Source organism: Aquarana catesbeiana, linkage group LG05, assembly GCF_042186555.1.
Source record: "Aquarana catesbeiana isolate 2022-GZ linkage group LG05, ASM4218655v1, whole genome shotgun sequence".
Classification (NCBI taxonomy): Eukaryota; Metazoa; Chordata; class Amphibia; order Anura; family Ranidae; genus Aquarana; species Aquarana catesbeiana.
Genome location: NC_133328.1, coordinates 173538361 through 173552454, shown reverse-complemented (window position 1 = coordinate 173552454; position 14094 = coordinate 173538361). Strand labels below are relative to the sequence as shown.

At 47.1% G+C, this 14094-nt stretch overlaps 1 protein-coding gene across 1 annotated transcript in view; it reads left to right on the top strand.

The window, feature by feature from the left end:
- Window positions 1–226: 226 nt before the first annotated feature.
- The window catches only part of CDV3 (CDV3 homolog), a 30252-nt gene continuing 16384 nt past the window's right edge, over window positions 227–14094 (top strand). The window contains exon 1 of the mRNA XM_073630354.1: window positions 227–612. Within this exon, the coding sequence (XP_073486455.1) occupies window positions 376–612 (237 nt within the window). The 5' untranslated portion in view covers window positions 227–375. The remainder of the gene's footprint in view (window positions 613–14094) is intronic.

Genomic DNA, 14094 nt, shown 5'->3' with positions numbered 1-14094 from the left:
AATTTAAAATAGGACGAATGAAAACAGGGCAAGTCGAGTAGTATTGGCACATATGCAATGCCAGTGTCCGTTGTTAATAAAGTTATGTGGTGAAAAAAAAAAAGAGCAACGCAAGCGGCGAGACACGTTCTAAGCTGAGCAGTCCATACTACTGGAAAGCAGAGAGGGGTGTTTCTCATACACGTGATAACACACTGCCTAAGCTCAGAGCGCGAAGTCACAGGCGGTCACCCCCACCAGCGCAGTCATCATGGTTTAACCCGGGTGTGGGCAGCGCTTCCGGCCTCGCCGCTCTAGTTCGTGTGACCGGTGTATACCGTGCGCAGTGCTCTCTTAGTTTCTTAGGCTCCATTGTGTGTCACTGCTACCGGCGCCATGGCTGAACCCAAAGAGAGGAGCCTGGACGATTTCTTCGCCAAGAGGGACAAAAAGAAGAAGAAAGAGAAGGGCAGCGTGGCCGCCAGTAGTGCGGCCCCTAACAGGGGGGCAGCCAGGCCGCCGGACGGGTCGCAGTCCTCGTTAGTGTCCCTGAGCAGCGGAGCGACCAAGAATGTTAGAAAGGACAAGGCCGGCAGGAGCGAGGCTCAGGAGAGGCAGCAGCAGGAGAAGAAGGTAAGGAGCCCGGGGACAGCCCAGAGACGCCATACACCATTCCATTCTCAGCAATACACGTGGGATCTGGCTTGTCATTGTCACATGTGTGCTGCCTTTCAAGGCCACCGACCACTGGCAGCTGCTAGGCTTGCTGCCAGTGTGATGAATACGTGTGCCAGGGTCCCTCCACTGCTACCTTCTGATTGGTGGATGTAGATGGCCTGCAGCTAGAAGCTCACACTGGGTCATGTGACCGTGTGTTTTTTTTCTGGTTCAGAAATGCTAAGCAGGGAGAGGCTTTTTTTAAATTATTATTATCTTTACTGTACAATCTCATTAAAGGATAAGCTCACTTTTTTGAAAAAAATTGCAGGTAAAAATTTTTTTATTTTTTGGTGCCTGTAAGGCCCCTTTCACTCCGGGGCGGCGTCGGCGGTAAAGCGCTGCTATTGTTAGCGGTGCTTTGCTGTTGGTATTCGGCCCCTAGCATGACGGTTTTACCCCCCGCTAGTGGCCGAGAAAGGGATAAAAACCACCACAAAGCGCCTCTGCAGAGGCGCTTTGCCAGCGGTATAGCCGCGCTGTCCCATTGATTTCAATGGGCAGGAGCGGTGCATACACCACGCCGAAGATGCTGCTAGCAGCGGCTGTTTCGGGTCGGTTTGCAGGCGCTATTTATAGCGCCTGCAAACTACCCCAGTGTGAAAGGGGCCTAAAGCATTGCACCAGTGATCAGTAGATCCCTGGTGCCATGCAATTCTCCTGCAGATCTACTTCCCCTTACATCCTGTATGGGGACGCAGATACAATCTGACATGAGGGGGGGACCTGTAAGGCAAAGGCATAATGAACTAGTGTGCGCCGCATACTAGCTCATTATGAAATACCGTAGAACGAAGTGACCGCGCCGCCTCCCGGTCACTGCTGAGGGAGCTGACATATTCCCTCTGCATTTCTTATGGGTTTGCGGCTCTGGTGCTGTGAGTGGCCAGAGCCGTGATGACGTCATGCGTGGGGGTGTCCTCTGTTCCGGCAGCATGCATCGGACCTTCAGAGTGCATGCAAAGTGAATATATCCTAAACCATACAGGTTTAGGAGATATTCATTTTACCTACAGGTAAGCCTTATTATAAGCTTACCTGTAGGTAAAAATGTGCAAGTGGGGTATACAACCACTTTAAGGTAAAAAAAACACGATGCATTCCCTGCATTAAAAGAGAAGTTTATTTGTTGTTTGGTAATGATACCTGCTTTGGTGGATGCAGCATCAGTCCCCTGCAGGCTCTAAAACTGAGAACAGAGCGATCAAACGCCACTGATCGCTTAGTTCTCAGTGCTCCATGAGCAGAGAGCTGGAGACTGTGCTCTAACACCCCCCCCCCCAACACACACACCGGCATAGCAAGCAGCTTGCTATGGTGGCACGCACAAAAAAGGAGCTGAGAGTCATCTGGGGACCCCAGAAAAGGAGCTTTGGGGCCACTCTGTGCAATATCATCGCACAGAGCAGGTAAGTATAATGTTATTTTAGAAAATAATTTACTTTATAACCGCTTTGAAACAATTGGCTGCTTTTAGATCTGTAAAGAAAAATGCCCAAAGATGTGACCTTTTTAGATGTCTTGTGTGCTAGAGGCCTAAAAGAGAAGTATGGCCAAAGCTTTTTTTGTGGCACATCACATTCCTGTGCAAATCACATGCAATGTCTGTGCGGTGTGATTTGAGCCATTCATTTTGTGAATGGCTGAAATCGCACTGCATCCACACCAAAATGGTGCAGGGGACCCTTTGTGTTAGCTGCACTGGAATTCGATCACATCCATGCAATCTGATGCAGGCACACCCACTGCATTCTGCGACCTACGTTTGGGGCGTAGCCTGCACTAGATCACATGAACATTATGCGATGCAGGGTAACGCATCAAATCTTGTGTTTCCCGCATCTCAGCAGTGTGAGCCAGGGCTTAATTTCTCTCTCCGTAATAAAGATACCCCCCTCCCTTCCACTCCCTCTAACCACTGTTTTTTAAAAAAAAGGCTATTTGATTTTCGTATTTGTAGTGAATTTTAACTAAAGCAATGACTTCTGTTGGATTATTAGGTTTTGCTGCTAATAACACGTGGGCTACTGTAGTGCAGTTTTGTGGTGCCAATGAATGCCTTTTTTTTTTATCCACTCCAACTTGCAGTAATGTGATGCTCCAGCCATAAACCTTACCCTCTTCTGTTTACTTCCTGATTGGGTCCTGCTGCTGCTGCTTGTGTAACTTCCTATTCGATGTCAAGCAGTGGGCCCTTGCAGGATCCAGAAGAGGATTGAGGTCAGCAGAGAGAAATTGAGGGACAGGTGGGTACATCACACCATTTGAGGGACCTGAATTGGGGACTTCAATGACTATAGCTGGCTTCAATGGTTAAGGGGGAAAAAAAAGCCTGGAAAGGTGTTAGTGGAGAGGGAGTGGTGGTAGTTATTTGCACAGACTGGTTCTTTAAGTAGGGATGCACTGAAATTTCAGCCACCGAAACATATCATCCGAAAATGGCCCCTTCGGCAAAAAGCCAAAAGAGTATTCTTGCTGAAAATGCTAGGCGGGACCCCACCCCTGGTGCCGCCCATCACGGGGGGTGTCATTCTGGAGCGCCTGTCTTTACTGTCTCCTTCTCCCCTCCCTCCTCGTCCATGCTGCAGGCGGCCTGTGGGGTCTCTGTGTAATGTCCCTCTCTCCCAGAGCGGTGGCTGCATATGGATCCTCAGCCGATGTGTAAATCGGCTGTGCAGGAACTCGGTCACGCTGTTTACTCTGAACGTGAAAGTAAGGGAGAGGTGTTTAGCAGTGTGTGCTGTGCCCTCTGCTTCCCCCTACAGTGCAGTACCCGGCATGGAGATTGAAGGTACAGAGCTGCAGCTGCCAATTTTTAAAAAGGCTGTCTATATGTTTGTATGCGTGTGTGTATGTATGTGTGTATGTGTGTGTGTATATATATATATAATGTGTTTATATGCAGTGGTGAGGCACAGACAGGCTGCATGACGGGCACTGGTGAGGCACAGGAAGGCTGCAAATGATGGGCACTGGTAGGCTGCTGGGCACTGGCAGGCTGCATATGATGGGCACTTGTGAGGCTGCATTGATCTTCTGTGCCATGTCTGCGGTCTCTGACCCTCTCCTGTGCCATGTCTGCGGTCTCTGACCCTCTCCTGTGCCATGTCTGCGGTCTCTGACCCTCTCCTGTGCCATGTCTGCGGTCTCTGACCCTCTCCTGTGCCATGTCTGCGGTCTCTGACCCTCTCCTGTGCCATGTCTGCGGTCTCTGACCCTCTCCTGTGCCATGTCTGCGGTCTCTGACCCTCTCCTGTGCCATGTCTGCGGTCTCTGACCCTCTCCTGTGCCACGTCTGCGGTCTCTGACCCTCTCCTGTGCCACGTCTGCGGTCTCTGACCCTCTCCTGTGCCACGTCTGCGGTCTCTGACCCTCTCCTGTGCCACGTCTGCGGTCTCTGACCCTCTCCTGTGCCACGTCTGCGGTCTCTGACCCTCTCCTGTGCCACGTCTGCGGTCTCTGACCCTCTCCTGTGCCACGTCTGCGGTCTCTGACCCTCTCCTGTGCCACGTCTGCGGTCTCTGACCCTCTCCTGTGCCACGTCTGCGGTCTCTGACCCTCTCCTGTGCCACGTCTGCGGTCTCTGACCCTCTCCTGTATAAAAATATTTTTTAAAAACAGTCACTTTCGGTATTGGTGCTGTTTCATGATCAAGGAAGATTTATTTTCGGTATTGGTTTCGGCACCAAAAAACCCATTCGGTGCATCACTAGCTTTAACCATAGCGGATCCGGAAGGTTCCCCCCCCCCTCTTCATGATCAGGCCATTTTTTGCGATGCAACACTGCATTCATTTAAATGACAATTGCAAGGTCATGTAACTGTGTAACTAAATAAAGTGTCCCAACAAATAGCTTTCTTTTGGTGATATTTGATCACCTCTGCGGTTTTTATATTTTGCGATATAAACAAAAAAAACCTGACGGTTTTGAAAAAAAAAACTATTTCTTCCTGCTATAAAACATATCCAATACAAAAATGTAAACTAATTTCTTCATCAATTTAGGCCAATATGTATTCTGCTACATGTTTTTGATAATAAAAAAAAATCCCGATAAGCGTATATTGATTTCGCGCAAAAGTTATAGCGTCTACAAACTAGTAATAGCAGTGATCAGTGACTTATAGCGGGATTGCGACGGACAAATTGGACACCAAGTTATGCTTTTTGGGGACCATTGACACAATACTGTGATCAGTGCTAAAAAAAATATGCACTGTCACAGTACTGGTGACACTGGCAGGGAAGGGGTTAAAGCGGAGTTCCACTTTTTTAGTTAGTTTATTAACAAAAAGTATAGCTGCTGACTTTTAATAAAGACACTCACCTGTCCCACGGTCCAGTGATGCGGCCACCCGAAGCCTCCGTGTTCTCTGCCAGCGCCGACATTGTGAGTATGGGCGCCTGGCTGTGACGGTTTGCGGCTTCACAGCCGGGCGCGTGCACTGCGCATGTGCGAGCTGCGCTCAGTCAATGGCCAGGCAATGTTCTGGGACCTGTCACGTGTCCCAGAACATTTCCGGGAGGGAGGGGTCGCCAAGGCGGTTAGAAGCCCGGAAGGAGGAAGAGGGAAAAATGACATGCCAATTGTGGCATGTCGGGGGGTGAGGAGTACTTAAAGCGGAAGTTCCATTTCTGGGTGGAAGTCAAAGGGTTAAAGTGGTGTTCCACCCTAACAAAAAAAAAGCATGAATGTGCCAAAAAAAATTTTGGAATTATTTTTTTTTTCTTACCTCTGCCTGTTGCTAGGGTGTCCCTCGTAGTCTGCCTCTTTCAGTGGCTGGGCTGGTGACATCACTTCCCCTCGGCACAGAAAGGGCTCAGCTCTGCTCCCTCCCTCTTGTCAATCATCTGGGACCCATTACAGGTCCCAGATGACTGAGCTGCCACAGTTGCAATGTCAGCGCCGCCGAACGGAGGGGGAGACGAGCGGGACTTCGATCCCCTGCATCGCTGGACCCTGGGACAGGTAAGTGTCCAATTAAAAGTCAGCAGCTGCAGTATTTGTAGCTGCTGACTTTTTTAATTTTTTTTTTTTTTTTTTTTTTTAAATGGGAACTCCTCTTTAAATGTGTTCCCTGGGAGTGCTTACTTACTGTGTGTGGGGGGGGGGTGCTTTAACTATGGAAAGGCAGAGATCTGTGTTCCTGCTTAGCAGAAACACAAGATTACTGGCTTTCCTTGCCACAGATGGACGATCTGCCTTGTTTACATAGGCAGATCGCGTTCTGCCTGTGTCACAAACGGTCGCCGGGTGCCAGCGGATATTGAGTCGCCCGGGCCCGTTTATTGGCTCCTGCACGCCCCAGAAAAGCAGAATTGCGTACAGGTACGTGATTCTGCCTGTAGAAGCCACCTCCCCGCAGTAAATGTACATGGGGTGGTCGGCAACAGGTTAACCATGAGCAAGCTATTCACGATAGCTAAAACTATTGCTTATACCAGTGTTTCTCAACTCCAGTCCTCAAGGTGCCCCAACAGGTCATGTTTTCAGGCTCACCATTATTTTGCACAGGTGATTTGATCGCTTTCACTGCCTTAGTAATTACAACAGCCGTTTCATCTGAGGGAAATCCTAAAAACATGACCTGTTGGGGCGCCTTGAGGACTAGAGTTGAGAAACACTAGCATGTACAGTGATCATGACTGTATAAGCAATAACAGCCAAAGTAGTCCAGTGTCACTACAGTGACATTAACCACTTTGTGCTATAGCCAGAAGATGGCTACAGTGTGGGCTTAAAATGTTGGGAGGGCATACATGGACGTCCGCCCGTGCTCTTGCTGCCTGTGTGCCATGCTCTGTGATCGCCGAGTTCCTGGGACTTGGCTGATCGGAGTAAAGGGCCGATCATGGACCTTTACTATGTGATCAGCTATCAGCCAGTGACGGCTGATCACATGATGTAAACAGGAGGCCGGTCATCTTCCTTTTTTTTTTTTTTTTTTTTTTTTTTTTTTTTTCTTCCTTCCTCACAGCGTGAGGAGAAAAAAATGAAGCCGATTACTGCCTACTGTAAGAGGGACATTGGTCCCACCATTGCTGCCTCATCAGTGCCACCCATCGGCGCACATCAATGAAGGAGAGAAATTAACTGTTTGGAATATTTTATAACGAACAAAAAACTTTTTTTCTAAATTTTCTGTCTTTTTGTTTTAGCAAAAAAGTTAAAACCCAGCAGTGATTAAATACCACCAAATTAAAGCTCAGTTTGTGTGAAAAAAATATAAAAATGTCCATATGGGTACCATATGACCATGCAATTGTCAAAGTGTGACAGTGCTGAAAGCCGAAAATTGGCCTGGGCAGGAAGGGGGTATGTGTGCCCAGGAGGCAAGTAGTTAAGCTACTCTGGTGACAGGATGAAAGAAAAATAGTAAATGTTAAAGGAGCAACTCTTTACCCCCCCCCCCCCCATATGTTTAGTGCAAATAAGTCTGAATTTGATTTCTATACATTACAAAGTATAGTGCAATAGAGAATTTCACATGGGGAAAAAAAATCATGGTAGGGGGAAGGTTAGAGGAAGTACTGGATAATATGGAATAAATATTTAACCACTTTGCTACTGGGCACTTTCACCCCCTTCCTGTCCAGTCCAATTTTCAGTTTTCAGCGCAGTTGCACTTTGACAATGCAAACTTACAGTATACCCAAACAAAATTTTTTTCACACAAATAGAGCTTTCTTTTGGTGGTTCATTCATTCATTGCTGGGTTTTTTATTTTTTGCTAACAAAATGAAAAAGGACAGCAAATTTTGAAAAGAAAAAAAAGTTTTTCTTAGTTTCTGTCAGTAAATTTTGTAAAGTTATTTTTCTTCACTGATAAGCGCTGATGAGGCTGCACTGGTTGACGTCACTCGTGGGCACTGCTGGGGCTGTACTGTAATAAGGGCACTGATGGATCAGTGTACATTTCTCGCCTGCAAGGAGTTGCCACTGATAGGCTCCCCTTACCAACACACTGTGTTCCCGCGTGCATGCGTTGGAGTGACGTCATTGCGGCTCTGGCCAGTCCGCGAACCCGTAAGCAAGATAGGCTAAGATGGCAATGCTTTGAGTTAAAAATTTCACATGTTGTGCTAGTATACGATGCATACTAGCACATTATACCTTTAAAAATTTTTTAAAAACCGTAGTTTACAACCACCTTAAAGCGTCTGTTAACTTAAAAAAAAAAAATAAAGATTCTGTTCCTTTTAAAGCACGTTTATATAGCACAGTGCTTGTGCTGTGTATTTTGGCCCCCTGTATCACCTGAAATACCTGGCTGATCCTTCCAGTTTCTACCCTCCCCACTGTACGCTGACCATGATAGATAAGGGCTACTGAGCCCTGACACCATTGTCGGTGTACGTGCCTCCGTCATACGCTGCTATCTGATGCTCTCCTGTGTCTCCCTCTGTCCTCCTCGCCTGCCTGTCCTCTCTCACTGTTGCTGATCTGCTTCTCTCCCCACTGCTTCAAAACGAACAAATCTGTATATCATCCCCTCTATCGCATAAAAAGCTATTTCCAGTGCCTGTGCTTTATTAAAAAAAAAATTTCTACCTGTTTTAACAGTGTCTTCCAGCAATTGCATGACTCCAGGCTCTTTGCTCCTCTCCTCCCCCCTCCTCTATGGCTGACGTCAGCAGGGGAATCTCGGTCCCTGCCCACTGGAGATATCACACAGGAAGAGAACTGGAGTCATCTTATCGCTGGGAGATGCTGTTAAAATGGATCTATATACTCAAATTTTTTTTTTTTTTGCTTTTTATCTGATGGGGAGTGATATAAAGATGAGATAGTGGCTTAACAACCACTTTAAGGAATGGTTTACACCATGAGTTATGCTAGAATTCTACTAGTATATTATGTCCAAGAGAAAGATGGACTTAATTAAGAAACCAGTCAAGGAGAAAAAGGCAGATGGGAAGATCTCTTCAGAGGCTGGATATGCAGCAGGCACTGCCTGTGTTGTGGCCCCAGAAGAATATGAATCAGCCAACAGGTCTATGTAGAAAGGGTCTTCTCTAAACAGTGTGGATAAAAATAGATCATTTGCTTTTTTTTTTCTATCAGATTTTTATAAAAAAAATAAAAAAAAAAAAAAGATTTTTACCCCAAAAGCAATCAAAAGGTAGTTTTTCACTTAGACACCTTCCTGCCCAGGCTAATTTTCAGCTTTCAGCGCTGTCGCAATTTGAATGACAATTGCGTGGGCATGCTACACTGCACCCAAACAAATTTTTTTAATCATTTTGTTCCCACAAATAGAGCTTTCTTTTGGTGGTATTTGATCACATCTGCACGCTGGCCACGAGCATGGGCACCCCCGCATTGCAGCGGGCCCTCATGTGACCCGCCAGCTCTCCTCTCACCGTCTGACAGCTGAAGCGGGCCGGACGTCAGTCAGGAGGTGAGGAGAGAGGCGGCGGGTCACGTGATTGCAAATCGACGCTCTAAAAACTAAGAAATGCTTGTTTATATATAAAAAAAACATTTTTTTCCTCAGTTTAGGCCGATACGTATTCTTCTATATATTTTTGGTAAAAAAATCGCAATAAGCGTTTATTGATTGGTTTGCGCAAAAGTTATAGCGTTTACAAAATAGGGGATAGTTTTATGACATTTTTATTTATTTTTTTTACTAGTAGTGGCGGCGATCAGCGATTTTATCTTGACTGCGATATTATGGCGGACACGTCGGACAATTTTGGCGTGATTTTGGGACCATTCACATTTACACAGCGATCGTGCGATTAAAATCGCATTGATTACTGTGTAAATGTGACTGGCAGTGAAGGGGTTAACCACTAGGGGGCGGGAAGGGATTAAATGTATCCTAATGATGTGTTCTAACTGTAGGGGGGATGGGCTAGCAGTGTCACTACACTGATCGCTGCTCCCGATGACAGGGAGCAGAAATCAGTGACACTGTCACTAGGCAGAACGGGGAGATGCTTGTTTACCTTAGCACCTCCCCGTTCTTCCTCTCCGTGAGGCGATCGTGGGTATCCCCGCGGCGATCGAGTCCGCGGGACCCGCGACCTGACTCATGGAGCTCCTGGCCGGCGTGCACGCAATGGCATGGCGGCAATTTCAAGAGGACTTACAGGTACGTCCTTTTTCCTAGCCGTGCCATTGTGCCAACGTACATCGGCGTGCGCCAGTCGGCAAGCAGTTAAAGAACAGTGAAAAAATAAATAACAAAAAAAGAATTTTAAACGCTCCCCGTCCCGCCGAGCTCGCGTGCAGAAGCGAATGCATACGTAAGTCGCGCCCACATATGAAAGCGGTGTTCAAACCACACACGTGAGGTATCGCCGCAATCGTTAGAGCGAGAGCAGTAATTCTAAACCTCCTCTGTAACTCAAAACATGCAACCTGTAGAATTTTTTTAAATGTCGCCTATGGAGATTTTAAAGGGTAAAAGTTTGTCGCCATTCCACGAGCGGACGAAATTTTGAAGCGTGACATGTTGGGAATCGATTTACTCGGCGTAACATTATCTTTCACAATATAAAAAAAAATTGGGCTAACTTTACTGTTTTATTTTTTAATTAAAGTATTTTTTCCCAAAAAAGTGCGCTTGTAAGTCCGCTGCGCAAATACGGTGTGACAAAGTATTGCAACGACTACCATTTTATTCTCTAGGGCAGTGTTTCTCAACTCCAGTCCTCAAGGCGCCCCAACAGGTCATGTTTTCAGGATTACCCTTAGATGAAATGGCTGTGGTAATTACTAAGGCAGTGGAACTGATCAAATCACCTGTGCAAAATAATGGAAAGCCTGAAAACATGACCTGTTGGGGCGCCTTGAGGACTGGTGTTGAGAAACACTGCTCTAGGGTGTTAGAATAAAAAATATATATGATGTTTGGTTCTAAGTAAAGGGAAGGAGATGAGCAGGCAGTGAAAACAGGCAGGGGAAGCTCCATTAGCATTGGTGGTTGTCTTGTCATACCAACGGCCACCACAAGAGGGCGCCCGATTGCAGAAGGAACCATAGGACTGCAGAAGGCCGCAAAGCCGCAGCCTCAATTACTGGCGTGGCCCAACGCGATCGCACCGGGAGGAGGGGGGGTGTCGCACGGAGACAGGACACCCCAGCTGTGCCGTGCCAGGTTGCTAATTCTAGTCGCAAATGCGACCTGGCGCCCAGGGTTTGTCGAGCCCTGCTTTATGGTAAAGTGGCAAGAAGAAAGCCATAAGACGCAGCAAACATGTGGAAGAAGGTGCTCTGTTCAGATGAGACACAAATTTAACTTTCTTTGGCCTAAAAGCAAAATGCTGTGTGCAGCGGAAAATTAACATTGCACATCGTCCTAAACACGCCATCCCCACCGTGAAACATGGTGGTGGCAGCATCATGTGGGGGTGCTTTTCTTCAGCAGGGACAGGGAAGATGTTCAGCGTTGATGGTAAGATGGAGCCAAATACAGGTCAATCTTTGAAGATAACCTGTTTGAGTCTGCAAAAGACGAGACTGGGGCAGAGGTTCACCTTCCAGCAGGACAACGACCCTAAACATACAGCCAAAGTTACAATGGAATGGTTTAGATCAAAGCATATTCATGTGTTAGAATGGCCCAGACAAATCCAATTAAGAATCTGTGGCAAGACTTGAAAATTGCTGTTCAGGCACTATCCATCCAATCTGACAGAGCTTGAGCTATTTTGCAAAGAAGAATGGGCAAAAATTTACTCTAGCTGTGCAAAGCTGGTAGAGACATACCCAAAAAGACTTGCAGCTGTAATTGCAATGAAAGGTGGTTCTACAAAGTATTGACTTGGGGACGGAATACAAATGCACACCACACTTTTCAGATATTTATTTGTAAAAAAAAATTTTAAACCATTTATCGTTTTCCTTCCACTTCACGATTAGGTGCCACTTTGAGTTGGTCTATCCTATAAAATCCCAATAAAATATATTTACAATTTTGGTTGTAACATGACAAAATGTGGAAAATTTCAAGGGGTATGAATTCATCAAGGCACTGTAAGCGTTCAAGGGGCTATTCAATGAGTCAGGCTAAAAGGTGCCATGCAGTGCTTCAGCTGGTGTCTATGGGACAGGAACCACACCGGAGAAGATTCTTGCAGCTCTGCAGGGAAAGGCCCAGAGCTGGTTCACGCCATGCCAGCTGGAGCCAGGCATGGTGGTGTGCGATTAATGTCATAAACCTCCTGTCCGCCCTTAGGGAAAGTTGACACGCGCCATGCCTGGCACATGTGCTCAATTTGGTGCAGCCTTCCTTAAAGCGGAGTTCCACCCAAAAATGGAACTTCCGCTTTAAGTGCAAGTGACCCCCTGACATGCCACATTTGGCATGTCATTTTTTTTTGGGGGGGGTGGGGGAGCAGGTACTCTATTTTTACAGGCACCCAGTTCCCACTTACTCCTCTGGCTCCAGGGCGCCAGAAGGAAGATCGCCTCACCCACCTCCCTCCCTGCAATCTTCTGGGACATGTCACAGGTCCCAGAAGATTGCCTGGCCATTCACAGCGCAGATCGCGCCCTGCTGGCGCCCAGTTGGAATGCCGGTGCCGCAAAGGGGGAGTGGAGTGAGGCTTCCTGCACTCGCATTGCGGGACAGGTGAGTGTCTGATTATTAAAAGTCAGAAGCTATACTTTTTGTAGCTGCTGACTTTTTTTAATGGGTGGAACTCCGCTTTAAGCAGGTACCCAGGGTTGGAAGATCTGCTAAAGCAGGTCAGAGGAGTCTGTAGCCATTTCAGGAGGTTATACACAGCCAGTGCTTGGTTGGCTGAAATTCAATGGGAATTCCACCTGCCCATAAACCGCCTGACATTTGACATGCCCAACAGGTGGAACTCGACAATGCTGCAGTGGCTGCACATGCAGCAATGGACCATCGAGTACCTGTGTGAGTATGGCATAACGACGTGCTTAGGCCGGCTCAGCTTTTTTCCCCCGCGCCATTTGCTGCTGATAAATGATGCATGCACTGTACTGTCACCGTTTGAGGAGGGGACAAGGATGGTGAGCCGTGGCAATGCATGCATCAGGGACATAGTCCCTGTTGTGTTTCTGCTGGAGCAGACTCTGCAAGGCATTATGGACAGAGCACTCGAGGCAGAGCAGCCGGAGGAAGAGGAGATCTTCCTTTCCTCTCAGGGCCCACTATACGCAGACACCATTCTTGCCACAACACACAAGAGGAGAGGGATGTGATTTCTGGCAGTTTTGGAGGCATTGAAGCAGAGGAAGACGTACGTTAAACCTTTAGGAGATCACTTCCGCACTCATAACCCATGGAAGTAGTCTGTGGCTAGGAGGAGGCAGTTCCAGATACTGTAATCCTCAGTGACCCAAAGGAGAAACTTGCGCTGCATGGGCTCCCTCATGCTTCAAAGCCTATGAAAGGTCCCAAGAATATGTGGCATCAAGAAGGCTCAGGATTGATTGGCAACCCTCCTTGAGCACCCTTACAAGGGGAAAGTCTCACAACTCATCCCATCCACACAGAGGGATCAGAAAATGAAATTTCTTGACACCTTAAAGAGGAGTTTATGTAATGCTTTCCCTGGCTCAGATTACAATGTAGTGGAAAAGGTAGTTTTGAGGCTTCTGTTGGTCAAGAGAGGAGCTGTGGAGAAGGGGGTTGCCTAAGTGCTGCATTTCACTTTTTTTTTTTTTTTTTTTTTTTTTTTTTTTTTTTTTTTTGTTTAGTCCTCGGTGCCCAGGGCTGTCAGCTTCCACATCCCATGGGCAGCGTCTGCCTCATATGATGGATGATTATCTGATGGAGAGCTTTCCAGTTGACAATCCGCTGGGTTACTGGGTCATGAGAATAGACCACTGGCCAGAACTTGCCCAGTATGCAATTGGGCTGTTCTGCATCCGGCATGCTTTCTGAATTGGTATTCAGTGCTGCTGGAGGTTTTGTTACTGGATGTGTGGATGGAAGTTGGTATAGTAATGTGAGGTGTGGTCCAGAGCCCCCTTAAAGTAGTATGGGGTTTATAAAGAGAATTAAAAAAAAATACTCGTCTGTATGCTGCAACATCAGTGTAATACAGCTGTCCCACTTCGGCTCTAAGACTGCAAACTGTTATGCCGCGTACACACGAGCAGACTTTACGGCAGACCTTGTCCTGTGGACTTTTCTACGGACTTTCCGAATGAACGGACTTGCCTACACACGATCAACCAAAGTCCGATGGATTCGTACGTGATGACGTACGACCGGACTAAAACAAGGAAGTTCGTAGCCAAAAGCTGCCCTAGCGTCGGTTTTTGTCCGTCCGGACTAGCATACAGACGAGCGGACTTTTCAACCGGACTCGAGTCCGTCAAAGATTTGAAACATGTTTCATTTCTAGGTCCGTCGAACTTTTGGGTGGAGCCCACACACGATTGAATTGTCCGGACTCCGGTCCGCTGA